Source organism: Molothrus ater, chromosome 8 (assembly GCF_012460135.2).
Source record: "Molothrus ater isolate BHLD 08-10-18 breed brown headed cowbird chromosome 8, BPBGC_Mater_1.1, whole genome shotgun sequence".
NCBI lineage: Eukaryota > Metazoa > Chordata > Aves > Passeriformes > Icteridae > Molothrus > Molothrus ater.
In genome coordinates, this window is record NC_050485.2 from 4,836,390 (window position 1) to 4,856,988 (window position 20,599).

A 20,599-nucleotide genomic window follows, 5' to 3' on the forward strand; every position below is an offset into this window, starting at 1 on the left:
AGGAATGAAAGCAGCTTTTTATCTTAGCCTTGATCTTCTGTTTGTTTTAATAATTATATTAATGGTCTGTTTAGTTCTGGTAAGGATATTTCCTGAGTTATTACAACTGTTGGAGTGTCACAGCAGGACTGCCCAAGGGCAGCAGAACTGTTTCCTTGAGAGAGCACTGACTGCAAAACAATTGCAAACAAAAGCTGAGAGTGAAAGAAGCAATCAGGCAAATATCAGAGAAAAATACTTTGGTATTTAAAATGCTTCAGTTTTCCTGGTTAAAAAAAAACTAGTCTTTTTCCTTCTATATTTATACTATTGAAAATTCATAACTTGCTCTTGTAGCTGCATTTAAAACTTATTTTATCCATTACTTGCTCTGTCTGCTCACATTGCTGCCAAGACATCTGAAGTAAAATTGTTTCAAATTTCCCACAAGTTCTCAGAAAAAAAAAAAAAAAAATTAAAAAAATCCAGAGAATCACAGAACACCCTGAGGTGGAAGGGAGCCACAAAGATCATCGGGTCCAACTCCTGGTCCTGCATGAGGTAACCCAGGAATGCCAAGGCCAGGCTGGACAGGGCTTGGAGCAGCCTGGGACAGTGGGAGGTGTCCCTGCCCACGGCAGGGGTGGCACTGGATGGGCTTTAAGATCCCAATCCATTCCATGACTGTTATTCAGTGCAGCTTTACCACTAACCCTAACCACTGGATAAATGAATCCTCTCCCATGAAAACCAAAGAGGAAGGAAAAAAGAGGCTTGGGAAGCCTTATGTAAAGAGCTCTCAGCTCACACAGTTTAAGTTCCTCATCTCAGCTTTAGTTTGCTCAGGTCTTAAGGTACTCCTGTAGCTTAATTTAATTTATGCCATTTAAACAGAGCACTTAATTAGATCAGCACTTGGCAGTGCTGCTCTGCTGAAAGGTCTGTTTGCAATGTCCCATCTATAAATTAATTTCTGCAAGCTTTATAGCAGGACTCTGTTATGTTCCCACAGGGTTTCAATTTAGAGTGGGTTTTGTTCATTTTTTTCCTCAGACACCCAGTTAAGTGAGCACTCTCTTTCAGCATTTACCTGAGGACATGGAGTCATTTTAATATTTCAATTAACAGGCAGAATTCATTATGTTTGAACAGGGTCACCATTGGGAACTGGGATGCACCAGCGCAGAGGGGGCTTCTCTCAGTGTCTCATCAGCAATCTTTAAATTTAAATATACTCCTAAATACATTAATTGACAGAGGTACAATGAAACCATCAAGACACTGAAACCTGCAGAAGTTAATGACCATTCCCTATGCCAACAATCCCACCCTGAGTTCCCATCCAGCTTCATGAGGAGCAATTTTAGTGTTTGGCCATTTTATATGGGAGCTCTGTGCAACTGCTGCACTCCCAGTTGGAATTCTGGGAATTCTCCTGCCCACAGCAGGTTAGAAGGACTCTACAAATCCCTAGCACTGAACTGAAGCACAGGCACTTTCATCTGGTTCTCTCACATCCATGTTGCACCTGCATCATGCCACAGCTTTGGAAAGGGCTGTGCATGAACCAGGTGATGCCAAAGCAACAGGAACATGGAATATTTCCACCCAAGGATGAAGTTCATCCCCTCTGGCTGTATCAGAGAATCCCAGAATGGTTTGATTTGGAAGGGACCTTAAAGCCCATCCAGTGCCACCCCTGCCATGGCAGGGACCCCTGCCACTGTCCCAGGCTGCTCCAGCCTGGCCTTGGGCACTGCCAGGGATCCAGGGGCAGCCCCAGCTGCTCTGGGCACCCTGTGCCAGGGCCTGCCCACCCTGCCAGGGAACAATTCCTCATTCCCAATATCCCATCCAGCCCTGCCCTCTGGCACTGGGAGCCATTCCTTGCATCACTGCACACCCTTGGAAAAAGCCTCGCTCCATTCATTTAGATGTTAATACTCCTGAATTTCTTTCTCTCTCCCAGTGACAGCAGAACTCCACAGCAAGAAGAAATCCCCCAAATAGATGCTACTACTTGGTTACTGCTCCTCTGGAGATGCCAAGTTCCACTCTAAGCAGTGTTACAACAAAATCTGCAGAAAAAGAACACAATGAACTTTGAGCCTCTTGCTGTTCCTCCTACTCCTCCTGTTTTTGGCTCAAATGAGGAATTCCTTTCTCTCTGAGCTCCCCTCTCCCATTTCCATGGGATGGGGCAGGCTGATCCCTGTCACAAAATGCATTTTGATTCCTCTGTGCACTGAACATTCACCACCTTGAACAGAAAAGAGTCTTCCAGAGATGTGAGCACAACAAATCAGAAAAAACCCACTTCCAAATCTATCCCAACTCAGAACGCAAACAAACAGAAAACCACAATTAAATGAATTTTTTGGTGTTCATTGATCTAAATAGGTTTGTCTCAATAACAAAAAAAAACAAACAAAAAGAAAGAATCCTGAAAAGAATAAAACTGCAAGCAGCCCCAAAGAAGCAGCTGTACCTCCTCCACGTCATTGTCCAGCACCACGAGCTGCAGGGGGGAGGTCAGGTTCCGGTTATCCGAGATGGTCGTTCCCACCGGGGACGATTCCAGGATGAAGCCCTCGTAGGTAGACCTTGTGAAATAAGGCTTCTGGTTGTTCTCATCCAGGATCTCGATGTGGAGATTGGCAAAGGCAGGGAGAGGATGGCCATTGTCTTGTTCAGCCTAAAAAAAAAAATAAAAAATCACCTCATTGGTCAAAGGTTCCCAGTTATGAACATTGACTGGGGATGGTTCTATTTAAGAGTCATAAGTCAGTTAAAAAATGGCCTTTTTTTTTTTTAGGTCCCCCTACTGTGGAACACAACATCATGAAAAGAGAAATACCAATTAAAAATTAGCTAGGAGACAAGAACAGGATCACCTTCCATCACAGTCACAAGAAACCCAAACCTTGTGCAAACACAGCTCCTTAAACTCTCAGGATTGAAACTTTTGGAAAAAGTTCTGAGGAATGAAAGAAAACTAGGAGTGCTGATTGCACAGCAACAGCAAGAGAGTTAAACCCAAAAGGTGGGAACAGCACACATGGACACATTTGCTTCTTCTTTCCCTAAATCCATCTCTTCAGCATTACATGAGTGGGATTTTCATTTGCATTTTGTCTGTTTTTAAATTCCAGACCAGTTGGGGTTGGAAGGGACCTTAAAACTCATCCCATTCCACCCCTGCATAGGGAGGGACTCTTTCCACTATTCCAGGGTGCTCCAAGTCCCATCCAGCCTGGCCTTGGATGCTTCCAGGGATCCAGGGGCAGCCCCAGCTGCTCTGGGCACCCTGTGCCAGGGGAGTTGTGGATGTGTCCAGCAAAATTCTTTACTTCCATGAATGACCCCCACATCTCAATGGCAGCCCTGCACCACCCAGGAGTCACTCCCCCATATTTTTCACCTAATTTATTCTTATTCTCAAACTTCCTAAAGATAAAAGCACTAATTGCCCATTCCAGGGTGCTAATCCTATAAAAACCTACAACCCTACTTTCTTTTCCTGTAACCTCCCAACCAACAACTAATTAAAGCAAAGAAACAAGGGAATTAGGAGATAAAAAGTAATTTGGTCTCCAGTTTATAAAGAGCAAACCAGCTTTAATTACAGTCCTGAACATGACAACTGCAGCAAGACAACAGTTAGGGCATTGAAAGAGTTTCCTGTTCCTATGGCCAAAATTTTTATTACCAAAATCTGAATGCACACAGACCCTGGATCACAACACAGAGATTCCTAAATTCCTGTTGTTAACAGGACTTTCTGTTTGCAGAGGTTTTACTTCTAATCTGGTATTTCCCCCATTTCAAACAGATAATTGCTCATTTTTCAAATCGAGAGTCCAAGGAATCTTGGTCTGGAAAAATCCCTTTGACATCATCATAGTTTTAAAAAATTTCTTATTTAAAATTCTCTTATTTAAACCATTATTTTAAACAAAATATTTCTTATTTAGACTATTTAAATATTTTCTTGGTCTGAAAAATGTTAATTCTCTTTGCTTATAAAACAGCAATAATTTGATGATAAAAAGTCTATTAAAGAAAAAGGAATATTAAAACCTTCTATTTCAAATAAAAACAAATATAAGCATAATAATTGTTATTTTCTTCAAAGGAGGTGATGACACCTTTAGGAATCCATAAAAAACTCAGTCTTAGTTTTTAAGAAAAAACAGATTTTTCTTTTTAAAATAAAGCTGGATTACACCTGAACAACAGGGAAAAATGCCCAGTCCAGGTGATGCACCTCTGAATGAAAATAAACTACATGTGTCAAAATCAACATAACCAAAATTACCTGGCAGGACTCTGGCTCCTGACCCCAGGAAGGTGAAACTCCAAAAACATCTGGAGATAGAAGTTTTGCCCCAAAGTACTGAAAGCATGAGAGAAAATCCCAGGAGAAGTCTGCTCCTCAAGCAACTCACACAGCTGGGATTCTGTTTTGTAAGCAGATGCATCATGGTATCACAGAATCCTGCAATCTTTTAGGATGGGAAGACTCCCAGGGTCATGGAGTGCCAGCTGTGCCCAGTGCCCACCTTGTCCCCAGCCCAGAGCACTGAGTGCCACCTCCAGCCCTTGCTGGGACACCTGCAGGGATGGGTGCCACAGTAAGGCAGAAAAATCGTAATGAAAGGCTTCATAAAATCAGCCTGCTCTCCTAAAATCAGTGGCTGGCCTTGTCAAGCCAGCCCTTTGCAAGTTCCCATGTGAAAGCAATCCTGGTGTGAGCAGTTCCTTAGCATAACAATCTTTTCCTGGGTAAAAAACAACCAGCACCTGTATAAACTGTTTTTACATCTTTAGATAGAGAAATGAAAACTATTTTTTACAAACAACTTGTACACACTGAGAGTTTGAGTGACCAATCAATACAGTATAACAGCTTGTTAATAACCAATAAAGTAATTGGCAAGAAAGCTCCTGACCAATTGGAGTCCCACACGAGGTCTGCAAAATTATATAAAAAGGAGTTATGTGAATAAAGAATGAGCTTTTTCCACCAAGAAGAAAATGGAGCCCTGTATGATTTAGTCCAAAAGATGGGCACTGCAAAGCTCCCTGGGCAGCCCCTGCCAAGGCCTGAGCACCCTTTGCATGCAGAAATTGCTGCTGCTGTCCAAGCTGAGCCTCCCCTGGCCCAGCTTGAGGCCCTTTGCCCTTGTCCTGTCCCTGTTCCCTGGCAGCACAGCCCGGCCCCCCCTGGCTGTCCCCTCCTGGCAGGGAGTTGTGCAGAGCCACAAGGGCCCCCTGAGCCTCCTTTGCTCCAGGCTCAGCCCCTGCCCAGCTCCCTCAGCCCCTCCTGGGGCTCCAGCCCCTTCCCCAGCTCCGTTCCCTGCCCTCCAGCCCCTCCAGGGCTCTCCTCAAGCATTCCTCCCCACAGGACTAACAATGATTGTCCATCATTAAATTCTCTTTTCTTCTCCTTTTCCAAGTAAAATCAGTCCCTTCATAGCCCAAAGTTTCCATACAACCCCTGTGAGTTACTCTATAGGAACACTTAATGTTCCTTGCTATAAAGAGATCCTAAAAAGAGGAAAAGGCAAACAGAGGGTCTCAATCTTCTGAACAGCTTGAAACACCACAATAATGGCCTTGCTTTAAAGTCCAAGTGAGCCCAGAGCTCATTCTGGGATAAAAGCAGGAATAAACACCCAGGAAGGTGTTGCAGGCTTTGTTGAAGTGCTGGGAATTGCACATGGCCAAACACAAAGAGAGTTGTTTGCTCCCAAAATTGGACTTCAAATTTGAAACCCTGGAGCCCAAAATAAAGAAGCAAAGGAGTTCTTCCTCACTGAGCACTTCCACTCAAAATCACTTCAGCTTTCCTTCGTGTTCACCAGTCAAAATGATGGATTAATTTTAACTTTTTTGTTTCCAAAGACACCACTATTTAAGGAAAAAAAGGAAGCTTTGCAAACAGCCACTTCTTTTTGCCTTTTGTTTAAAACAAAGAATTTCATATTACAATGTGAAGAATTGATTTGCTTTCAAATGTTCCATGAAATCAGTCCTAGAAGCAGCACCTGATTACAAGCAGAGCACAACACTGCCCCCTCATAATGCTCCAAAAATATAAAAAAGTGGTAACATGGACAATTTTTTGCTCCAGTGCCCCATTTCTTGGGTTTTTTCTTAGTTTGGGGGTTGGGGGTTTTTTTTCAATTTTGTTTTGTGGTGGTTTGGGGGTGGTTTTGCTGCTGGTTTTGGTTTTGTTGTATTTTTTTATTGTAAGAGCTGAAGTTATACCTCATGAGAGTTGTTCCAGACACTGAGTCCTCTATTGAGAGTGCAAACCCTTTTCCCTCACATTGCCCTGTTAAGCGCTTGCCTGGACTTGCTGGCCAAAGGTCATTTCCTAACACATATTTTGGAGCACAAACAGCAAACAACTTACATTTTCTTCACCCAGAAAGCCACTGATATCTAAGCCATAAAACATTTGAGTTCCAGTCCTTCAAAGAAAATGTTTTAGTGTCAAAATAATGGAGGATCTCACAAATAACTCTTCAAACTTCAACCAAGATAAAAAAAAAAAAAAAAAAAAAAAAGCAGCACAGGATTAGATTCTGGTAGTTAAGAGCAGTAAGGGAAAAAAAAAGTGAAATGTATTAATTCTGACAGATATTTAACTGATTTTATTACATCATCTGTGCTGAGTCTGCTTGTATCTGTAGCGTCCATAATTTTATCCTGATGGGAGATAGCAGGAAAGCAGTTCCAGGAGGGATGCAAGCAGTGAATGGGAGGCTGTGGGAATTAACAGGACCACCAGGAAATTCACTCCTTGAAAAGCAGCAGATGAAACAGCTCCCCCAAAAAATGAGAAATTGGAGCAATGCAAAAGGCTCCCTTTTGGAAGCACAGAGAATTCCAAGCTGGAAAGGACCCATAGATATCATTGAGTGCAATTCCAAGCTGGAAATGACCTACAGGGATCATCAAGCGGAATTCCAAGCTGGAAAGAAGCCACAGGGATCACTCCAGGCCCTCAGCACAATCCAGAGCTGGAATCTTCTCCAGCCAGTTCCCAGTGTCCCCTATCACTGCCAAAGCAGCAGGTTCTGTCCGAGAAAAACATCTAAAAGAGAGCAAAATGTGGCTCTTTAAAAAAACCTCAGAGTTCCCATTTCTCCATGGAATCCCAGAATCCACTTGAGCAATCCTTCATCCAAAAAATCTGTCCTAAGGTGCAAGGAAACGGAATTGTTTTAGCTAAGACACGTCCATGCTGCTCCTTTTCTCCACGACTACAGAATTATCTGAAGTGTGAAACAGGCTAATTAAGAATAAATTAAAAAAACAAACAAACAAACAAAAAAAACCCAACAAAAAAAAAAAAAAAAACACCCAAAAAACCTCCACCACCAAATGGAGGGGTTTGTCTTCATGCCAGATCTTTTATTTGATAAAAATAGGAAAGTCCATCACTGGAAGCAAAGAAAACACAACAAAGAAGAAAAAAACCAAAAAGTAAACCCAAACCAAATTAATAATGAACCCCAAACAAATGAACAAAAAAAATTCCAAAAAGGTCTCTGTCCCCTCCAATCCCAACAGGAAGATGAGCAAGTGGAGCTGAGGGGAGAGTGGTGCATGGGGAAAAATGGGAGCTTCACACATCCCCAAAAAAACTGGTATGTCAGAATTTAGTCCTGGTGAGGAGCTATGCACAAATCCATGTGGAAGAAGAGCAGGGGGAGCTGCAAACTGAGCTCCAAGAAGATCTCAGATTTAAGGAAAGTCAAATGAGGCAGCAGAGGGTGGAACCAGATAGGCTTTAGTGTCCCTTCCAAGCCAAACCATCCTGGGATTCTGTGATCTATTATTTAAATGGATGGGATTAAAATCAGGAGCAGGGAGAGAGGGAAGGATGGGCAGGGTGACAAAGGGGCTCCTTTGAAAGGGGAGATCACTCAGTAAAACTGAACAGGGCAGGCAGGGTGAAAAGAAGAACATCATTTATCCAGATTTAGGCTAAACTTGAGGATTGGGTTATAATTCCCAAGGTCAGCATGCACAGCACGAGGAATGAAGCACTGAACTGGATTAAAACTTGGCTTAAGGACAAGGAGCACAGAATGTCTTCAGAACACAGGAGAAAAGTGACTGCTGTCACTGTGGCAGGAAATTAAATCAGCACAAAGGGTGTCTGGACCCTGGGCTTTAAAAAAAAAAAAAAGACAAAAATAAAAATACCCCAAAACATCCATTTTAGGGCCATGGGTAAAGGGTGACTTCAGTACCAGCAAGACTAGCAATGCTGCAGGGCAGTGAACAGTAATTACTGCTAATAATAATTATTAATTAGATTGTTTTCCAAATATTACAGCTCTTCCTTCTTCTCTTAAAAAAACCCACCACATATGAAGCCATTAAGCCAAGTTTTAATTGCTGAATGTTTAAAATTTATACAGAAAGGGATTGTTTTTTCTTGCAGAAAGGAAATTTCTGATAATAAAAGCATTACAGGACGTCCCAATTATTGATTTTAATGATTTCATTGCTCTGAGAGTTCTGACATGAAATTTAGGGTCAATCTTACTCATCTGAAAAAAACATTTTAATGATTTAAAGAAAAAGTTTGGGTGTCCTGGACCATTTTTTTCCTTCATCACAAAGACAAGCCCTGTCCCTGCACTCAGATTTTTAATTCTACATCAAATCCCATCACTGAATTAAACACAAGAGAGGGGGAAAAAAAAAAGCTGTCTCAAAGAAAATTAACTGAATTCTGAGTTCACCTAAGGGCTGAACCTTTGAAAAACTAATTTAAAAAACCACTTATTGTCCTTAGCACCTACAGGAGATGCACAGCCAAAGGAATGATTTGGAAAATCTCAGCCTTGACAGGAAGAGGAGGGACCAACTCTTAATGAAAATGAATTTCTTCCATTCTTTTCCTAATCTGTCACCCTGAGTACAAACCCCAAAATTTAGAGGATTGAAGAATAAGCACAAATCCTCTAAAATGCAAGAAAATTAAAGACATGGGAAGAGGGGAAATTTGGAGCTACCCAAACAAAGGTGACAAAGGTGAATAGTTGATGGAGCCAGGGGATCAGAACAGGCTGGGAAGAGAGAAAGGCTGAAATTCTTGCAAAAATCAACGTAACCTTGCAGATATGAAGTTTCTGAAGGAGTGAAAACAACAACAACAACAAAAAATTAGATATTTCAGGACTTTTTAAGTCTTAAAACCTATGGAGCATTTCTCTATTTCAAGAACTTCCAGTCCAGTGAGCCTCAACTGATGGACATCTCCTCATTGCCTGCTGGAATTGTGCTGTCTGAAATTCAGAATAAAACAGCCACAGAATCACCAAGGCTGGGAGAGGCCTTCAAGGTCAAGTCCAAGCCCAGCATCACCCCTAAACTGTGTCCCCAAGGGCCATGTCCTGATGTCTCCTGAGCATTTCCAGAGAGAATGACTCCAACCCTACCCTGGGCAACCTTTTCCAAATCCTGACCACTTTTTAAGGGAAAAAGAAATTTTTGATGCCCAATCAGAACCTCCCCTGGTGACCGTGATAAGAAGAACAATTCCAAAATCCTGCTTGAGGCTGCAGCCAAACACAGGAGCCTACAGAAGCAGCTCAGATCTCCCTGGATTTCTCTTTTTATTACTAAATTTGTCTTCCATGAGCCAGCCTGGCCTCTCCTTTAGCCCAGGTCAGCATCCAGCCCCACAGCACTGCCTGTCAAATTTGAGTCATAGCAGGAATCCCAGTTTGGGTGGGAAGGGAATTGGAAAACCACCCCACTCCACCCCTGCCATGGCCAGGGACGCCTTCCATTGTCCCAGGCTGCTCCAAGCCCTGTCCACCTTGGACTTGGACTCTTCCAGGGATGCAGGGAAAGACACAACCTCTCTGGGAATTCCATCTCAGCCCCTCCCCACCCTCACAGGGAATAATTTCTTCCCAATATCCCATCTTGATTTCCTCTCTGTCAGCCTGAACCCAGTTCCCCTTGCTCTGTCCCTCCAGTTCCTGTTGCAGGGTCCCTCTCCAGCTTCCCTGAGATCCTGGAAGGTGCTGTGAGGTCTCCCCCCAAACTTTTTTTCCAGAGAAGAACCCGTTTTGTCTCTTTTAACCCTGCCACCTCCTTGTCTCAGTTAAGAGCTCCTCAACCTGGCACTGCAGGAGAGGCTGCACTGCTGCTTCCTCATCACTCCCACCAGCACTGGATTCTACAGGTGTCTGTCCCAGCTTCTTCCTCACCTGCAGGAGCCTCTGTCCTGCTCTGTCCTTTTTGGGACACTGTGCTCAGGACACCTGGATCTGTTCAGAGCTGCAGTGCTTTGCTCCCTGTTCTTTTCTCTATTTTCACTGATGATTTCTAATGTTCCATTTCCATTTTATATTCTATTTTTTCTTTGGATCACCGAGCCAACCTTCACACTCTGTTCCCAGTTCCAACACCAAGATCTCATTCCCAAGTCAGGTCAGAACCCATCATTTTATATAAAAGTTCAGGGTGATCCTTTCTGGCATGTTCCACTTTATTTTTAAGCCATGCCTAATTTTATCAGCCATTTTATCACCGACTCACTTGGTCTTGCAAAATGCTTCTGTATTTCTGCTGTCAATCCCTGAAGTTCCATCCCAGGAAGTGTTTGGAAGACATGGGGGCCTGGAGTAGTGGTGGGATTGGCTGGGTTCACAGTTGGAATTGATGATTTCAGAGGGTTTTTCCAACCTAAATGATTCTATGATTATACCTTTGGCTCTACAACCAGAATACTTTACATATATTGTATATATATGATGATTCTGTAATACCTCATAACCAGAATTAGCTATTGCTTCAGGAATTCAACCATTGAGATCATTCCCAAGATCCTCTAGCCTAGAGCTCTCCTCCTCAACCACCCTGTGTTTCAAACCTGATCATTTTTTGCCCTTACCAGAGGCTGGCAAACACCCTCTCCCAGTCTCCTTGTATTTCCCCTTAGAACGGGAAACAGCCCCGTGCAATCACACCAAACATGGCACAGAAAAATCCCTATTTCCTGCCTTCCAAGCTTTGCCCACAGTTTGATCCTGAGGCTGATTCTGAAACCATGCATTTTTCCCTGTAATGCTAGAATTTTTTTTACAACTCTGAGACCAACAGACAGGAGGGATCAATGGAGCTCCCAATGGGATGAGAGAAACCAAACAACCTCCAGGAGAGCATCACCTCCTATTGTTTCTGCTGAGATCCATATCAGGAGGATCATGGACATTGGGAAGAGTTGAACTGTTGCAGTCAAGTAGAAAAATTATAAGATAAAGGCCACATAACATCAGGCTTGCTCTGTTATATGGATGGCTGGCCTGTCATTTCTTCCAAGCAAAGGTAGCACTTTGCAAGTTCCCAAGTGAGAACAAGCCTGGTGTGAAGAGTTTGTTAACATAAAAATCTATTCCTGGGCAAAAAACAACCAGCACCTGTATAAACATTAATGTTAAATTGTTCACATATTTTCTTCACTGATTCTCATGGGATAGATTTAGAGAGATTTGATGGACAAGTAAAATACCTTTTACTAATCAATATAATAATTGGCAAGAAAGCTCCTGGCCAATTGGAGTTACATTTGAGGTCTGTAAAATTGTATAAAAAGGAGTGATGTGAATAAAGAATGGGCTTTTTCCTGCATGAAGAAAATGGAGTCCTGTGTGATTTATTCTGATATAGAACTACACTGGGACAGCTGGGGGCATCTCTCTGATCCAAAGCACCTCCATGAGAAAGGAATAGAGAACCACAAAATACCCTGAGCTGGAAGGACCCACAAGAATCATGGATCCAACCCCTGGCCCTGCCCAGATTGCCAACAATCCCACCCCGGGCATCCCTGGAGAGGTTTCCAAATGCCCCTGGAGCTCTGGCATTCTCAGGGCCGTACCCATTCCCTGGGCAGCCTGGGCAGTGCCAGCACCCTCTGGGGGAAGAACCTTGCCCTGAAATCCAACCCAAACCTCCCCTGGCACTCAAGCACTGCTCCATCCATTCCCTGGGTCTGTCCCTGCTCACAGGGAGCAGAGTTGGAGCTGCCTGTGCTTCCCAGTTTGGCTGGAAATGCCACTCAGTTCAAAAACTCCAGCCAGGAGAAATTCCAGAGTAGACACTACAGCAGCAATGTCCTCCATCACCTCTTGCACAATGGCATCCCAAACCAATTTCCCCTCTAACACTGGAATTGCAAGCACCCTGCTCCACTCTGACCTTCTAAACAACAGGGATACACAGCCCCACTGTAGAGCTGTTTCTGAGGAATTCTCTGTCACTGGGTTCCTCCTGGGAACCACAGGGATACATCCAAGGGATCCAGAAAATGCCACGCAAGAATCTTCTTCAAAATCCTCTGTGTTGCCCTGCCATGGTGTTGAAGCACATTTCTGTGGAGAAGGCACCAAAACAACCCAAGGGATACAAACCAATTCTTTGTCACAGAATTCCAGACTGATTTGGGTTGGAAGGGCCTTAAAGCTCAGCCAGTTCCACTGGCCCAGGCTGTGAGACTGTATCCACTATGAGCCATAAAGCTCTTACATTCAAGGAAAAGTCTTTTATTAATAAAAGTCAGACTACAAATGTTACTTGAATCTGGGAATCTTATCTTACCTTTTCCCTCTTCCCCCCCCTATTTTTTTTAATAATGTAACTTAAATTTTTATTGAGATGCCCAAGTCACATAAATCCTCCCTAATTTCCCAAATACAATCAAATGCAACAGACAATGGTTTATGAATTGACCAGCCAGGCTGGATGAAAATCCACTCTAGAACTACCAATTTAGTTAAATTGATAGCTAAATTGATTTAGTTAATTATCTAAACTACTCTAAAGCAATCAATGTAATTTCACCAGTACACAGGTGCCCACATGAGATCACCAAAACACTCCCCTATTCTTCCACCTGATGTTCTAAAAATCAAAGCATTTTTAGTCACTAATACAATGTCATTAGAAAAGGAAAATCAATTTCTGTAGGAGAAATAAAATGCTTTCCTTGATTTTGGGTCTGACAAAGACACATTTTCTTTAAAGGAGAGAAAACCTAATGTAGTCCTGGATAAGTAGCATAGACCAGAGTGGTAAAACCAGAAATGGGAAAGGTCTGTGAGGGTGGGGAGGTTCTGGCACAGATTGCCAGAGAAGCTGGGGCTGCCCCTGGATCCCTGGCAGTGCTCAAGACCAGATTAGACAGAGCTTGGAGCAGCTGGGACAGGGGAATGTGTCCCTGCCCATGACAGGGGTGGAACTGGATGGGACTTTAAGGTCCCTTCCAACCCAAACCAGTTTGGGATTCTCTGCCCTTCATTAGAATCAAAATATTTCCAGGTCTTTTTTTTTTTTTTTTTTTTTTTTTTTTTGCTGTTGCAACTCCTACAGGTTTTATAGCAACTGTGAGTGGACAAATGTAATGATTTTTCCCTAATTACTGGGTATCAACCCACTGCAAACACTGAGGAGAAACTCCAGCTCTTCATGCTTTCAAACTCCAGCAAGCTGATCAAAATTGGCTCTTCCTCAGGTGTGGTGAAGTCTCTAAAGCACAGGAATTCCATCCATGAGCACTTCCCCGCCTGTGCCAGCACATCCAACCTCCCACAGCCCATCCTCTTTGCAAATGGATCATAATGGAAGTGCCAGCTTAGATTCTGGCTGATTGATAAATAACCCCTGCTCAAATAGGAAAGGAGCAAAGTGCATCAATTTGATTAATTCTCCCATTTGCTTCATGCTTAAAAAAAAATAAAAATAAAACCTGTCTGGCACTTTTTAGAGCTGGTAACAAGAACAATCTCATGTCCACAGTGCAGTGGTCATGTCACTAATTTTAATTAGGCCCTTTCAGTTTAAAGGTTTAATCGACCTATTATGGCATATATGCTGTTACCCCATTGAAATTTCAATGGGAACCCCCCCAAAACTCCACTTTTTTTTGTAAGGAAGTTGTAATAATGCCCATGGATGCTTGGCAGGGAATGGAAGTGCTAAGAACTTCCATAGGAGGGCAAAATTGGTTTTCTCCTTGCTTCTCATCTAATATATTCCAGAGGTAAAGACAAGCTGAAATCCAGCATTTCTGATTAGGATGTTTAGTTTTTTTCATTGTCTCCCTCTTTGAGAATTCAACATTTATCAGCAATGCAGGTGAGTGCCCCCATTTCCTGCCCACCTTCTTTCCTGCATTCAAATATTCCTGTATTGACTTAACCACCTTTTCCATTTTACAGTTTTCCATAATATCTTAACAGAAGAAAAAAAGAAAAAAAAATTGATCTTCGCATATCAGAGGGAATATTTTAAAGACTAAACTGAGCACATGCTGCAAAAATAGCATATTTTCTGTTTGAAGGGAAACATCACACCTTGCACCCCTCCAGATAAAACAGCATCAGATCCTACAACTGCAAGAAATGAGAAATGTGCAACACAAGAAGCTGAAGGTTTGATTTGGTACAAGCCTGAGCCATTATTCCAATAGTCCCTAAAGGATACAGCATAAAACCTTTTATTGTTTTAGCAAGTGGCACATAATCATTCTTACAGAGTGATCCTTTTCCTTACCGTTTGCTTATTTTCCCTCACTGCACATTTACCACAGCAACAGGAACCTCCTAAACCCTATAAACATGGCCATTAAAGATTGGAGTTGCTATTTAGGCACAGAAAATACCCTCTCCCACCAGTTAATTGATTTTTTAATTGACATATTGTGCAGTCAAGGTTTGGGAAGAAAGAGCTACAGGGCTTTAAGCTGTAACTCCTTAAGGATATGGAGAGTCATGGAATGGTTGGGGTTGGAAGGGACCTCAAAGCCCATCCAGTACCACCCCTACCATGGGCAGGGACACCTTCCACTGTCCCAGGCTGCTCCAAGCCCCAGTGTCCAACCTGGCCTTGACACTCTTCCAGGGATGGGCTGTGCTTTAGAGCTTTTCCCAGTGCTAGGAGCTGGATGGGCAGCAGGGCAGGGAGGGATCCTGGCCCCTGGGGCAGCCCTGCAGGCACCTCTGGAGTGCTGTGTCCGGCTCTGGATGCTGAGCACAGCAGGGCCAGGAGCTGCTGGAGCTGAGCAAGGGCCTGGAGGCTGTGGGTGCCCAGGCAAGGCTGAGGGAGCTGGGGCTGCTCAGCCTGGAGAGGAGCCCCAGCTGAGAGGGGCCCTCAGGCCTGGCTGGCCCTGGCTGCAGGGAGGGGCAGAGCAGGGCCCAGGCTCTGCTCCGGGGCCCAGCAATGGCCCCAGAGCCACGGGCAGGGCCTGAGCCCAGCAATTGCCCTGCACAGGAGGCACAACTTCTGCCCTGGGCACTGCCCAGCCCTGAGCACATTGCCCACACAGCCTGGGGGCTCTCCTCCCTGGGGCTGGGCCACAGCTGGGTGCACACAATGCTGTGCCCTGGCCTCTGGGATGGCCCTGCTGGAGCAGGGAGGGGACACCAGGTGCCCACTGAGCTCCTGCAGCCTCACACACCCTGGCATCCTGTGAATATTCACTACTTAGATATGAATTATTCACTGCTACCCCAACCTGACCTGTGCTAATGATGCCTCAGGTTTTAGCTTTTGTATTTTTCAGATTCTGTGCTGCTTTAGTGTGTGGGTCTGGGCTTCACATTAAGGGATGGTGAGCTCTCTGCACAGAGCAGGGAGACGAAAACAATTCCTTCTCTAGCTGGGACCAAGGACAAATGATCCAAATCTCAGCCCAAGAGCACAAACAACATGGGCTGAAGAGAGAAAAACAAGGATGGGACGGCATGGGCTAAAGCTGGAATTGGACAATGAACTCCAAGATGCAAATGGAGCAGAACTGATCACAGTGACAGACCCTGTGACCAGGTGTCTATTTAGTGACCATTTTGGTTCACCTTGGGTGCAGCCCTGGCTGGGCTCTTGTGCTGCCCAGTATGGGTTCATGGGGCTTTTTAATAAATCCCTGCTTTATTCTTTAACCCTATCTGGCCTCTGTTCTAGGGCAGCATTCACAAGACATGACTGGGATTCTGTGAACACACACAGAATTATCTGTATCACTATGTTCCAAAATGGGCTGTGAACTGAACACATGAAACAGAAACCAGCTGCATTTTAGGACAAGAGGGCTCATAAAAAGCAAGGGGACAAGTGATGCTGAGCTTGTTCACACAATGTAAAGTGAAATGTTACAACTCTGTCAGGGTTCATTCCATTTCCATAAATGCTTCACACCCTTCTTCCCCCCATGGAGCTAAGTGATGCCTGACAGGCTAAGACACACAAAGGGATCTAGAGAAGGGAAGATGAAGCTAAGAGTGTGCAAGGATATCAGGAAAGAAGCCAGGAAAAAAAAAAGGAAAAAACCAACCCAAAAAACTCCACAAACAACCAAACCAACCTCAGCAGGTAAAAAAGGAAAAGGCAAAAAAGGAAGAGAAAAATCACAGAAAAGACAAGCAGGCCCTCCCTACATTTTCTCAGAGCTTTTTGTTTTCCAAAGGATATAAAAACACTGAAAAAATTCAGCCCAAATTACCTTAATAACCAAGTCAAACTTCTGGTGTAAATCCCTATTTATTGGCTTGAGGAGCGTCAGTTCAGCCGTTGTGAGATTCATATGGAAATACTGGGGATAATCCTCAGGAGTACCTGCAAAAAAAGACATTGAGGTTTGAACAGCTCTGAAAGGTTTAGTTCAGCAGTGTGTTTATTTTGCTCATTAATCAAATGAACAAAGCCTCATTCTGTTATTGGAAGGATAAAATACTGCCTTATGTGCACATGGAGCTTAAGGATACTATGAAGTCATGTGCTTAATATTATTATTTCCTTACTCTCCAAAACCACAAAGATTCCTCTCAAGTGGCACTCCCTAAGTACTTGATAACAACAGGAATACTATTAACAGCACATAAAAAATAGATATAAGTAATAACAATATGGTAACAACAAGTTATTTTAGAAATCATTCTGGGAAAAGTCTCTGCTCAGGGAGGAAGCATCAGATGAAAGCTCAATTTACTGTCAGTTTTAAGTGGTGTTTTCTTGGCTGTGGATTTCCAGGATATCCTCCGGAAGCCTCAGAGCTTGAATGGATTTGGGAGCCCGTGGAGATGGAGGAAGGGCTGTGCCTGGCAGCTGCAGCCCAAAAATGCACCTGTGCCTAAAGCCAACAGGTTCCAGCACCACAGCCTGGCACAGGAGGTGGGAAAAATCCCAGCAACAGCAATTCTGAGCCCTGGGACACTCAAAGAAATGGTGCAGAAGGGCCCAGAAATCCCAAGTGTTCCACACAGAGTGAACTCCAGCACTCCCAGCTCAGCAACACTGTGAGAGCATCCCAAGGAGCCAAAATTCTGATTATAAGAATCCGAAAATCTTGAGGGGTTTAGGTCTGGGAGCAGCCCTGACAGCAGCTGAGGGCAGAAGGGACTCCTGGCTCAAGGAGTAAGAGCCCCCCAAAAAAATCCCTGAGCCCCTAAATCTGCCCTGGCAGCAGCACAAACCTGGCCCTGCCAAACCCTGCACCCAGCCAGGGCTGAAATGTAAATTGAACACAAAGGAAGATAATTTTCCTAATAAACGCTGCTGGTTTTTGTTCCCTTTACAAGTGCAATGGTTAGAAGGTACTTTCAGAAACCCAGGAGATAAATTACTGTAATAATTTAATTTGAAATCCTCCAATGACAACCAACCTCTAGATAAATAAATTATACACATAATTTTATATACACAATATAGATTATATATAATTAATATTTTATTTATTAATCTATTTTATAGAATATATATTATAATTATATACAAGATATTACATATTATATTATCTATATTATATATTCATATCTTTCTCCTTATATATTATTTTTTTCCTGTGACTCTCCTAATCTACACCGATATCATCAGCCCAAAAAGCAGCAAAAGAACCACCATGGATTATTTTTTCTCTTAGACCACCAGCACAAATTCAGAGTTTCAAGCTCCAGGTCCAGTATCTCCTTGCCTTGCCTTTTAATTTCAAGTTCTAATTAATTAATCTAATCTTTGAAGAGCTCAAGACACCCAGTAGGAGATCCAAAACTTTGGCAGGAAACAGATTGCTGGTGTTAAAGGCTGCACATCAGCAGGGCTGCTGCTGAAGCTAAAAAGTGTCACAGAATTAGGGACTAAATGCAAAAATTCTGAGAAAGGAGGAAAAAGAAGTGCCCTAAAGGAGAACAAATACATAGGGGAGGAGGGTAAGAGTCACAAAGGGGTCTAGAGAAGGGAAGATGAGGTTGATATTGGGTGAGGATGTCAGCAAAGATCCAGGGGAAAAAAAAATGGGAAAAAACCAACCCAAAAAACTCCACCAACAACCAAACCAACCTCAGCAGGTAAAGGAGGAAAAGGCAGCAAGGTGGATGATAGAAAAATAAAAAAAAGATAGGGATAACACAGGTGGATGCCCAAAATCCTGACTGGGGATTCCTGCTCAGTTCCTGCCCACCTCAGGAAGAAATTCCTGGATTTTTAAGCTCTGGGGACCAGCTTTCCCAGGAGCAGGGATATCTGCTTCTGCATGTACAAAATAATTCCCATTTTGACAGCACAGAGCAGCCCTCAGCCCAGCTCTGCCTGTGCTGAAATCCAGGGATGAGCTCCTGGCTCCAAGAAATTCCATGTGTTTGGAAAGGCTGAGGGATCAAAATGTGAGGGACAGCAAGGGGAGAAGGAAAGGACTCCTCAATTTGCATTTCCCAGACCCAGAGGTTTTGTGGGGCTTGAAATGGATACAGGACTGGAGAGGATCCTCCATACCCCTTCCCAAAAGTTATTGGGCATTTTTGGCTCTTTCTTTAAAATATCAACCAAAAGTGGCAGCAGAAATCACAGAGCCAGTTCCAAGGGCTAAAAACGCCTATGATTGAAAGGAAAACTTAGCTTTTCTCAAGGATTGACCCCAGAGAAAATGAAGGCTTCAAATTGCTCCTAAAAAGAAGATTTCCCTAGTAATTTACTATAAAAGATAATACATTTTACTATTAAAAAAAAAATTCCTAGTCAAAATAATAAAATTTACCAATAGAATCAATAGCACTGGTAATAAAAACTAAAGGAAATAAATGGAAGGGCCTTGCTTCATGCCTGGATAAGTCCAGGGAATGTGGATGCATTGCAAAGACCAAAGAAATAAACATTTCCAAAAGCCAAGGACTAGAAAAATTAGTGCATTACCAAAAAAAAACCAAACCAAAAACAAAAATACAAAAAAAAAACCCAAACAAAAAACAAACAAACAAAAAAAAAACAAAAAAAACCCACAAAAAAAAAAAAAAAAAGACAAACAAAAAAACCCCAAAACCACAAAAACCAAAAAAAACCCCCACCCCCAAATATCCCATTCCCAAACCTTAAATATATCAAATATCCACAGTGCCCAGAGCATGTGCCTTGCACAGGTGGGCAAAAAAAGAAGCAAACAAAAGAGTCAAATTTAATAAACTTAAAATCATTCTAATAACCCTCATTGCACAGGTTCAAACCTCCCTGTGTTCAAAAAAGGACATTCCCAAATATATAAAGGAGAAGAAGGTTGAGATCTAAAGGAAAGGGGGGAGAAAATCCACATAACAAGACATATCTGCAAGGGCTGTTTTCTGTGAAACTGCTTAATATTTTCTGAGGCTAAAACAGAAATAGCAAATCCTGGAAGAGATGAAGGCAGACTTAAAATCCAAAAAGAAATCCTTAGGAAGAGCATGGGGGAGGAAAAATAAGGAAAATACAGAGAGAAAACCAGACACGAGTGGAAAAAAAAAAAAAGAGCAAAGGGAGGGGGGAAAAGGAGGAAAAAAAGAAAGTACAAAGAAGCAAACAGAGGAAAAAAGGACAAAATTAATTTTAAAATAAAGATGATAGAAAGTAGAAAAAACAAGCAAGGAAAAAGAAATGAGGAAAAAAGATGGGAAAATTAGAAAGAGGAAAAAAGGATGAAAAACGAAAAAATATGAAAAAATGAAAATATAGGGGAAGGGGAAAGAAGGAAAAAAGAAAAAAGGAAAGGACAAGGAAAATATAAGGGGAGAAGAAGAAAAGAGAAGGAAAATAGGAAGGAGAAAATAAGGAAAAAAGAAGGCAAAAAATGAAAACAGAAAGAATAGAAAGGAAAAGGTGAAAAGAAAAAGTAGAAAAAAGGAAAATGTGAGGGGGAAATGAGAAAAAAGAAACGAGGGGAAAAAACTATGTGTAAAGAAAAGAATAAAAAAGGAAGCTAAAAGATCAAAAGGTTAGGGAGGAAGGGAAAAAGAAGGAAAAAAAGAGGGAGGGAAAAAGAAGGAAAACAAGGGGGAAAGAAGGAGAATGAGAAGAGTGAAAGAAAATGGAAGAAGAAATAAAGAAAGGAAAAAACAAAGGAAGAATGAAGGAAGAGAGATGGAAAAGAGAAGAAAAAAACAAGGAATAGAGGATGAAAAAAAATGTAAAGAAATAAAAAAGGACAAAAAGATAAAGGAAAGAAGGAAAAAGAAAGGGGGAAAAAGGAAGAAACAAAAAGTCCCCAAACCAACCTAAATTGCTGCACCACCACACCTTTCTGAATTATTTCTTGAAGGTCAGAACAGCCACTCCAATATTCCAA

The 20,599-nt window shown here is 42.6% G+C and overlaps 1 protein-coding gene across 7 annotated transcripts in view; it reads right to left on the reverse strand.

The window, feature by feature from the left end:
- Positions 1 to 20,599, reverse strand: part of PCDH15 (protocadherin related 15) — a 639,096-nt gene that overhangs the window by 147,919 nt on the left and 470,578 nt on the right. For all 7 annotated transcript variants that reach the window (XM_054515533.1, XM_036385480.2, XM_054515534.1 and 4 more), the window contains 2 exons: positions 16,517 to 16,629; positions 2,468 to 2,674 (listed from right to left, as the gene is read on the reverse strand). In XM_054515533.1, coding sequence (XP_054371508.1) covers positions 2,468 to 2,674; positions 16,517 to 16,629 — 320 coding nt within the window. The remainder of the gene's footprint in view (positions 1 to 2,467; positions 2,675 to 16,516; positions 16,630 to 20,599) is intronic.